Source organism: Branchiostoma floridae, chromosome 4, assembly GCF_000003815.2.
Source record: "Branchiostoma floridae strain S238N-H82 chromosome 4, Bfl_VNyyK, whole genome shotgun sequence".
Classification (NCBI taxonomy): Eukaryota; Metazoa; Chordata; class Leptocardii; order Amphioxiformes; family Branchiostomatidae; genus Branchiostoma; species Branchiostoma floridae.
The window spans coordinates 20,317,321-20,328,033 of NC_049982.1; the positions used below are offsets into that span (position 1 = coordinate 20,317,321).

At 41.2% G+C, this 10,713-nt stretch overlaps 1 protein-coding gene across 1 annotated transcript in view; it reads right to left on the bottom strand.

Moving 5' to 3' along the window:
* Window positions 1–8,203, bottom strand: part of LOC118413327 (zinc finger protein 431-like) — a gene marked incomplete in the record, with an annotated part of 10,859 nt that extends 2,656 nt beyond the window's left edge. The window contains 10 exon segments of the mRNA XM_035816644.1: window positions 1–64; window positions 284–637; window positions 1,026–1,140; window positions 1,336–1,616; window positions 1,804–2,073; window positions 2,365–2,504; window positions 2,874–3,237; window positions 4,037–4,177; window positions 4,421–4,635; window positions 8,025–8,203. Coding sequence (XP_035672537.1) covers window positions 1–64; window positions 284–637; window positions 1,026–1,140; window positions 1,336–1,616; window positions 1,804–2,073; window positions 2,365–2,504; window positions 2,874–3,237; window positions 4,037–4,177; window positions 4,421–4,588 — 1,897 coding nt within the window.
* Window positions 8,204–10,713: the final 2,510 nt, after the last annotated feature.

Sequence of the window (10,713 nt, forward strand, 5' to 3'; positions counted from 1 at the left end):
TGGACCTGTCTGCTGTGGCATAGGCACAGTATGGGCACTGGAACGGCTTGATCTTCAGGTGCACCTGGATGGGGCAGGACATCAGCAGGTTAGTTTAATCAGAATTCAGATGTGCAGGAACAGTGTGGGAATTTAAGAAATCAGTAATATGATAAGGAAAGTGTCACTTATGCTGTCAAAGTGCCTACCATGAAAGGAAATACAAGATTAGTGCTACTCAATTTCTACCATCTGTACTTGTAACACTTATAAAGGTGAATTGCTACTTTTCTTCCAGTCTTACCTGGCGAACATGGCGGACGATCTCGTGTTGGTTGGCGGCAGCGTACGAGCACTTCTCGCACTTGAAGGGACGGAAGCCGTTGTGCATGCGAAGGTGCCGGTTCAGGTGAGTCTTCTGGGAGCTGGCGTAGTCGCACTTGGGGCACTTGTAGGGCTTCTCTCCCGTGTGGGTGCGCTTGTGTGCCTCGTAGTTGACCTTGCGGTCGAAGGTCCCGCCGCACATCTCGCACATGTACTTCTTGACGGCAGAGTGGCCCTTCAAGTGTTTGTTCAGCAGGAATCGCTTGCCCGTCACGTACGTGCACTGTTCACACTTGTAGATATACGCCCCATCAGGCTTATCCTTGTGGACTTTCTGTGAAACAATGTAGTGATAAGTTTAAGTGTTTACTTAAAAAAAAGATTGTGCTAAAACATTTAAAAAATGATTATGTTACAACTATACAATCTCAAACTTATCTGCTGTGGGGATACTTTTAATGCTTATCTTGACTAATACTTGAAAAATTTCCATATAACACTTTAAGTTATCTGTCTTGCATTAACATAATCAATCTAACATCTTGGAAAAAATCTAGCTAGCTTTGTATTACTAAGGGCTATAAGTAAAAAAATTTCTTGTGGCTTCTAGTTTTGACAGACCCTTTCAGCCTTTACCAATGCTAACCTACTATTCCCCAGTTCTTCCCAACAAGTCTATCAAAATGCATGTGAAGTTTGTGTTGATGCTTCTGACACCTTACCCCGTGGCAGTCCAGATGGTCCTTGCGGTTGGTGGCGTACTCACACTGGTCACAATGGTACAGCAGGATCTTCTCACGAGGCTTCTGGTCCTCATCTCGAGGAGCAAACTTACATCTGCGGGGAAACATGGCAACTCTGTAAATGGCCGTGCTCAAATCTGCTTCATTAGATCTAAGTACATGGAATTATAACACAACACAACACCATCAGCTTGACTTCAGGTAGTATGGCAGACAAAATTTTTAGCACTTTATTCCATAACAATCATTGGTTGCTGTTTTTTCTATGAGCAAGCGTAATAGAAAGTACCTGTACTGTCCCTCATTGTCATGTTTCTTCATGTGAGCCTTCATGGCTGCTGCATCGAACCCCAGATACGGGCAGCGGTCGCAGGCCAGCTGGCGTGTGCCACCGTGCTTGCGCTTGATGTGGCGCGCCACCACAAACTTGTACGGGCTGGCGAAGGAGCAACTGTCGCAGAAGTGGTCCCGCTTGCCATCGTGGCTGAGCATGTGGCGTGCCAGGACATGTTTGTACGTGGTGGAGTAGCCACACTGGGGGCATTTGTGTTCTTTAATGCCCTGGTGGACCTGGCAGGTAGGGAGAAAAATATGTGTCACGTTTTGGAATCACAACATACAGTATATTGCACAGTGGATTTCCAACTTACTTTCCAAACTTTCCAGATTTTCAGCCATTGTAAAAAAATCCCTACAACATCCAGAACAGTTATGTTCAAAGTGTTAACAACAATCTGATGTAATCAACAGCAGGTACCTTGAGATGGGTGACCAGGCAGTGGCGGTAAGCAGTCTTGAAATCACACTCTCCACAATTGAATTTCTTGTCCTTCCCCCTCTTCTTCTTCTCCTTCCCTTCAGTTTCCTGCTCCATGTTTTCCTCCCCCACTTCTTCTTCATCCATCTTCTCTTGTTCCTCCTCTGCATTGTTCTCCTCCTCCTCTCCCTGTTCTTCTTCTTCTTCCTCTGCTTCTTCTGCCTCCATCGTCTCCTTGTCATGCTCTTTCAAGTGTTTGATAAGGCGACTCTGTAGAAGGACGAAAACCTTAACTGGTCAGTGTCCACACATTCAAACCTACACGTATCACAAACCTTTGAGACTTGCAATGCTTCATAGCCATTCACATTAGGTAAAACATGAGATTTGACATCTTAATTTCTCGTAACAAAATTCCTGCATGCATCTTTAAGGTATGCAACACAAAACCTTTCCTATCTATCAAAATAAAACTATTATCTATTGACAACATTATAGTATAAATCATATTCCCATGAAAGAATTTGAACATTAGATTTACAATGTGCAATAAGAACATACTTGGCTGTTCGTAGAGAAGCTGCACATCCCACACTCAAACTTCTTCCCTTCTTCACTGTGCATCTGGGACATGTGGCGCCGCAGGTGGCCTGCCTGGGTCGTGGCATGGGGGCAGAATGGGCACTGGAACGGCTTCTCTCCTGGATAAGTCAGGAAAGGTTTAATCAACAACCGTACAGCTTATCTCAAACGTGTACGACGGTCATGGTCATGATGAGTTCACACATACTAAGAATCTGACAAACTCAACATAATTCAATCTGGTCAGGTATATCTACCACACAGAAAGAAAACATCCAAAGAGAGCTCAAATGCAATATCCCCAGTTAAACACAACCAGTTCTCTGAGACTGTTGTCCAAAGTGGTGGACTTATATAATCTGGCAAGTTTCAGTTCATACTTCATAGTCATTTCCATCTCTGTAAAAAAAAAAAAAAGGCTAAATACTAAGTTGTTCTGGCAGCACATTCTAACACAAAATTACAGGAATATCTCAGCAAGTACTAACCAGTGTGCACACGAAGGTGTACAATGTAGGCGTATCTCTTGTATGTAGTGTAGGCACATTCATCACAGTTGTACACAGTACGATCTGAGAAGACTGTGGTGGTCCCGTTCACTTGGATCTGCTGCGGTTCCTCTCGCACTGGCATGGGGGGGATACCAAGCTTCTTAGGCCTGCCGATCTGTGCTGTCAAGCTCAGGGGTGTTTCCTCGTCAGTGAGATGTGACATCTGGAGTGCCTCATCTGACATGGCAGTTTCTCCACTGCTGTCCACAACTACACCACCCACTGTGGGAACTTCCTTGTTGTTCACCAATGGAACTTCTGCATCCATCACTGGGTTACTGTTTTCATCAGGTGTTGTCGCCTGTAAAATGTGATGTGTAACTTAGATTTAGAACTGAGTGTTTTATGCATGTACATATTACATTGATTTTATCCTTCATTTCTAACTTGTATTTTACATTTTTAAGTCCATTTCATTTACATCATCTGACAGTTCATAGCAAGATATTTTTGTTCTGATAATTTTCTATACATTGCTCTATGCTATATCATTCCTCCATTTTATTTGTTCATTGTGATATTCGCAAACTCAGGTTCTTATTCCAACTGGAAACTGTTCTCCATTGTATCATCACGGCTGTTCTGTAACAGTAATTTAGTTCAACTAGCTATACCTGGATCATTGGTCAGCATCAAAATCATGTCCATTGCATTTGTTTTCTTGACAGACCATCCTGTTGACAACCTTTTGAAAATGACATATTTCTTGTATATGGCAGAACAATCTTATAAGTTATATACATTTATCAGGTTTATATGGCAGATATGGCTATTGTAAACTTGTTGACACTTATAAGTAATAATCTTTTCTAAGCATCATTCCAAAATGCTGCATCCTGAAGAAATACTGCATCCTGCTGTTATTGTCAATGTTGTGACCTATTCTTCTCATATGGTAAATGAAGATGACAACTTTGCCACATACATTTCCTGCAAATGTGATTTTCCCTCAGCAACATTTGGTTGTGATGCGCATGTGCGAACCGAATATCTGAATGTCAGAGATTTAAAACGGCTGTGTCATGTAGTCTACTTATAGTACAAATAAAGACATTAAAACTATCTAAAATACATCATGTGATATGTGACACAAACAGTACCATTCTGCGATCAGTTTTTCTTTTCTTTTTGGAAGACTTTGTAGAGGCCTTGCCAGGTGACTTCTGCCATTTCCACTTCATCTTCTTGCCTTTCCTGGGTGTCCACTGCTGCACAGTTGTATCAGGGGAGACAGCCCTCTCCTACAGATAGAAAAGTACCAACACATCTACTTTCAATAGACATAACCCACACCCATGAACATCACAATAATACATTTCTTGTGGTGTTAAAATCAGAGACCAAAATACAGTTGTTTTCCTCACAAAATACCAAAGCACCTGTTCTCTTATTGCAAATAGCAACTCGCATACATCCTAACATAAAAAATATGCTATACGGTACATTAATTGTAAAGATATCTCTAACCCAAGACTAGACTTTACCTGAGAAGGCTCTTCCACTGGGTTGTCCCTTCCACTGGTGACCATGCTGAGGTCCAGTGGTGTGAGCTGGGTGTCCTGGTCCTGCTCCATGTTGTAGCTGGACAGGTCTACCTGCTGTAGTGATGCCAGCTCCACCTGCTGCAGGGATGCCAGGTCCACACCCTCCATAGTCACAAGGCACTTCTGGTGATCAACACAAGAACGTACAAGAATACCTAGAAGAGAACAGGGCAATTACTATCGTAAAATTTCACAATGTTAAAAGTCAAAAATAGTGAATACAATAGGTACTGTAGTTTTTGTAAGACTTAACACAGGGCTCGAAATTAACATAGTCCCGTAGGCCCGGGGCACCAAAAATTTAGGCCGGGAACACTAGAAAATCACTTTGGGACCTTTTTTGGGACGATAGAAAAATAATCAACATCAGAATGTAAACCCCATCAGTGTCCGAAATACCCGTCTGCAATCTGCAATTTACAGATGGATTTTCAAGATTACAGAAGAAAAATAAATCAATCTGCAAATTTGCAGAATGAAAAAAATCAGTTTTCGACTCTCAAAAGCCCCCCAGATTAGATCCGTGCTCCCCAGGTCTAGTGTATTACAGCGCATTGTGCGTGGAAATCCTGGCACGTGAACCTCAAAAAACAAAGTGAAAACAATGCCATCTTACCAGAGAAAAATTTTTGGAAACGTTTTAGACTCTGTAATATGTCATAAGTGTTTTTATTAAGAAGTTAACTGGGGTTACGGGAGCTTGGTTGCAGCTTATTTACTGATGCTCTGCTCGATTCTCCCAAGGAGGTTAAAAAAAGGATGTTCCCAGCTGCGCACCACGTCGTTAAAGTTCTACACAAACAGTGTACATTTTTACTGTCAGAAGATAATAATTCTCCTTCTGATGGCCCAAAATCACCAGTTAAAAAGTTTTTCTTCCTAACCTCCACTTGTTATGTTTGGTTTGTCTCAAATTTCTGGACAAGACACGTTTGAATCTGCATTGATTTTGAGTTTACTGTATACATGTAATTGACAATTAGTTATATAGAAATTTTGTACTCTGAGTCTGACTCAACATTATATTTATTGTTGTAATACATACTTCCTACTTGGGACCATCCATCCTCTCTTCGGGACGATTGGAATTTATTTTTGGGAACACTTCTGGGACAGTAGGGGAAAAAGTTAATTTCGAGGCCTGTTAACATCAAGTTTATGCCTCAAAAAGCCTATCTTGTAAAATTTTCAGCTTGTAGTCCAGGCATGACTGGAGTGACCCTATAAATCAAAATGCTTCAATACCTAACTCATAACACCCACCACAAAAAAATCTGCAGAATTACCTATGCCATATCAATCTTACATTAGAAGAAATAATGTTGTCTTTCAGTGTCAAAAACACAATCTTCAAAAATATCTCTACATTTAGGAGTATACCTCTTGAATTTTGTTGTGTGCTCCTTTCAAGGCATATTGGGGCCACTATTGGCCATTACTTTTATCATTGCCAGTGCAGATTTGTGCCAGTTGACATAGAAGTACCTGCATATGAAACACTAATTCCTGCACTAACAAGCATGTGCATGTGCCCTGTATAGGCATCTAGAAAACACATCAGTCGAAGTGGACTTATTTCGTATTTAAGGTAAAGAAAACAAAAGTGAAAGCTAAGTGTCCAAACAAAGAGCAGTTTTGAGTTTCATGGGCCGATACTAAACCAAGGACCAGCAAGGCTTGTCTGAGGGGTGTAATCATCCTTGCCTGCACATTTTCAGTGACAGGAATGCATTGATTTACATGTTGATATTTTCTTCCATATGAATGATTTTCATGCTTACTTAGCACTGGGATATTATGAATAGTATGCATGACCCGAAGTAGAATCTGCACGAGAGTGTTGGCACAAGTAAAATTGGAGGTTATACAGGTCCTTCTACTAGTACTAGCTGCACATAACCTAGAGATTTCAACTAGTCAAAAGTCCAATACAGTGTTAGCAAGGCACAAAAACAGTAAATTACATACATATAGTTAGATACTTTATTTCCTGGCTATCACAATAATAGTTTTCATGTATGTACACATTTGCAATGGTCTCAGGGCATGACAGTACCTACTTTCCCAAAGGACCTATTTACTCAGCACTTTGCTTGATTGAAAACACATTCACAATGACAGCATCAGCTCTCTTGTGTTTTGTAGTGTACTGGGAATGTCTACAATATGCAACACTTCCCCTGAGGGACCCATTAATACAGCAACTTCTAAAACAAGGAGGTTATGGAGAGACCAGAGCCCACATATTAAACTTCATTTCATATACATGTATCTACTACCATTGAAGTCAGCTTCGAAAGATTTTGTCTTTAAACCAAAAGGTGTGATTTTGGTGTTGTTGTTGTTTTCTTTTCAAGAACAACGTAACTTTCCATGCACCCAGAATTTATTTTGTACTGCGAGACTCTCACAAGACTCATAAAAGGGTATTGTGTAGTGACATTGTCACAAATGTTTTGCCAGTAAGGTTTTAGGGCTGGATTGCACCGACCACAACTTTAATAGGTTAGGGCATGTGCAAATAAAGACCTCAGACATGAGCTTTGAGTTGACATAAACAAAATAATTCCTAAACAAACCCCTTAACTGGCTTAAGTATTTTCATTAATGCTTGTAAATACAATTATTAATCACTGGATGCACATATTCCAACTAAAACCAACATTTCATGGACAGGAATAATATATATTACTGTAAATGTTCACCCCGTGACCTCTCTAATATGTAAAACATGTGGAAGGCTTTTTCTACAGTCCTATTCTTCAGTCAGGAAATATGGTGTCTGGCCTTGGTATCAATTAGCCTTCCTTCATTCTCAATAAAACTGCCAGCAGAGTATCATCATTTTTCCACAGATAGGCGACAGAAAGACAAACAAATTTGGACCCATGCTGTACTTGGGTCGTCTGCATGGTAATGAGTGAATGGGTTTTGTTATCACAGGAGTCAACTTAGCAATTCCCACGTTGTCTGACCTCCAGATTCGCCCAAGGCCGTGGAGTCCGTTAAAAATTGCCCAGTGATAAATTTCTCAACTGTTGCTAGTTTCTGAACTGCACAGAATGATACCACAGGGGGGTGAAGGCTTTAGGCGCGGTAAACAGGAAGGATAGCGCTCCAGCTGTGCAGGGAAGTGGAGTTAGGTAAGCTGTGATAAGGACCAGAGCCGCTCGCGTTGGGAAGAAACCATGCAGAACGGTTTACTGCGGGAAACGGGGGGTGCATGCAAATCTCATCTAAAACTATCCAAAAACTGACAAAAAAAGCTGATATTGTGGTCACTTTGATTTACCACAGTATTCTTCATGTATTTTTTGGAGGAATGACTGTTTCAGAGGTTTCAAAACGGCTGAAATGGAGCGTTTTGTCGGCATGAAAGGCGGCGTCTACCAGAAGTTGCACGCCCGTCGGCGAAGTTGAGACACCAACACTACGTTTTTCAGTACAACGAGCAACACCACAAAAACTATCGCACTCAGCAAACCCGCAATCACTCTCAAAGTACCAAAACTTTAGGAAAACTGCACGTAAATAGCCTCCTTACCTCACAGAGACGCTGTTTGGTGGGCAAGACGCCGGGATTCAGCTGTAATTAGACAAATTCCGATGCATATTTTAGCACAACTCCAGACGACTTCGCCACCCCTCCGCCATGTTTGGAACCAAAGCGAGGCTGCATGCAAATATCGGGGTGGGGCCGCAACAGCTGTTTTACATCAGGGAGGGAGGGAAAGAAAAGGAGAAGTCATGAAAGTGTGGTAGCCGGGATATGAATGAATGAACGAATGAATGAACGAACGAATAGATTAATTAATGGATGGATGGATGGATGAATCAATGAATGAATCAATGACTGAACAAACGAATGAACAAATGAATGAATGAATGAACGAATGAATGAATGAGTAGAAATTTGTATAGCAAAAGGCTGCGACGAAAGAATGGTAGCCAGTTTCGACAGCAAATTACCATGCTTGTATGAACACCAAAATCAACATCTTCTATCAGTCTCTCGAAATATTTTCGTAGCATAACGTTATGTTCCTACTGGCCCCAGCCCAAGTACTATATTAAAGAAAATTGAATTTGGAGCCGCTGTCTTTTCACCGTAGGTCCCTGAATGGCCCTAAAATACCCGGCCTCACTTGGACGTAGGCAGAATTAGAACCAAATACATGTAGTTAATAGTAACCCCTTCGAAGAAATAGTACTTCGTGAGCTGATATCATATCATATCATATCATATCATATCATATCATATCATATCATATCATATCATATCATATCATATCATATCTGTAATCATATCATATATCATATCATATAGCATATCATGCCATGTCATGTCATATCGATGATGAATGGTTCATTATATATCATATCATATCATATCATATCATATCACAAAGTTCGGATAAGAGACATAATGCCTATAAGATCCGATATTTACCAAACCACGGTAAAAGTGCCAGGGTCTATCCGACCATCCGATAGAACTTCTAGTCTCTGTTGACACAATTTCTCACTGGCTGGAGTTAATGACCCCCTCCCAGAGACCTTGTGGCAAAATAGCTCTATGCCGCGCGTATGCCGCGCGGACTATAAGGGCGGCAACTGTATTGTCGGCCGGTAGGAGCGCGACCGTCTCAGTCAGGCTACATCGCCTTCCTTCAGTAGCGCTGTAGTGAAGAACCCTGTGAAAAACGAGGTTGGACCACGCGCTCCTACCGACCGGCCCTACAATTGTCAGCGAGAGATATTGTGTCAACATAGGCTACAAAATTTGCCTCGAGTAGAACGTTACGCATAACCCATGGGCCATGGCATTCACACGCCTTAAACAACCATCGATACAATCACGTTTCACAATTTCTGAAAATACATGGAGTCAAGTGAATGCATATGAAGGGACAAGAGCTTTTAATTGTTGCATGATTTTTGAATCAATCTTTTCGTTAGTAGCCTTGTAATGAGTCACGGTAACGAATGAGGTTACTAGTATATCACCTCCTTGCGGTAACAGTGCGAAATACTTTCATCCGATTTCCACTTAGACCACGTTGATTTAATTATATGGATGACATCCGCGCTCGCACCAATTTTCGGCCATTTCCAACAACAAAAAAGTTTTCGACCACACAATAAATTGTGCAAAGCAGCTGTAAAATGAGCACAAATATTCCGTAGATTGAAAAAAAAAGTATCAGAAAACAGATAACTAATGGCATAGAATGCCAAAATGAATATAAAGTCAAAGGATAAGATGTGAAAGGACAGAAAGAAAAAAAAATCTATTGTTGGTTGGGGGAGGTACCAGTACAGAAAATTCAGGTCCAGAGGATCATTTCCAGGTCCGGACATGAACCTGGACCTGATTGTCTGTGGAAACTTGAGAACTGGCAATACTCAAAACAATGGTAATTGGTCAATTTTGCTACAAAGGAATCTGTTTGGTGGATTATTGGACTCCCACTGCATTTTAAAATCCCATCTCCATGTAATAAAGGCTAATTGTCTCTGTACCTTTGACTGTAGAAACTTGGTACAATTGACTATAAACTCTACTTGACTTCGCTCTTGTTGTCTTCTTGGCCCCCCGGTTAGACCCCAAATGGCTGCCGACATAGTGTGTCCATTTTGTAATTGGCGAAACCTGTTCCTCTGTTGTTGTTTTTCAGGTCTCTTTTTTCGGACTGGTCCAAGAAGAAAAAAATGTTTGCACCCGTATGATGTACTGGTCCCTACACCTAACTGTTGGTATACCATACTATGTGTGTTTAGTCCTATGTTCAACCTTCCTGGCCACTTTGATTTCATACTGAAGGCAACTTTTTTTGGGGGGCCAAACTTTATTAGCTCGCTCGCTCGTTTTGGAGTTCCCGGAGGATGTCATCCATATAATCAAATCAACATGGCCTAATATCATAGAATGATCGTCCAGAAGATAAGGAGAGTCAACTGCAGTATGAAATAAATTTAGGTCGCTAATCGTTCAGACTATTTGCTAATAAGGTCAGACATCCAGGTAATAAGATACGCCAAAAAGTAGTTACTCAAGCAACTGGATATGATCCAGTTATTACCATCATCTATCAATATGCGTATACGTCACCCCTTAATGATCCTTAATCATTGATCTTCCACCAGGTTGGCGAGGGTCCTCAGAATATCTTGCTGCTTTTCCAGAATCACGCCTTATCTCTGAAATGACCGTTTTGTGTGACTATGATACG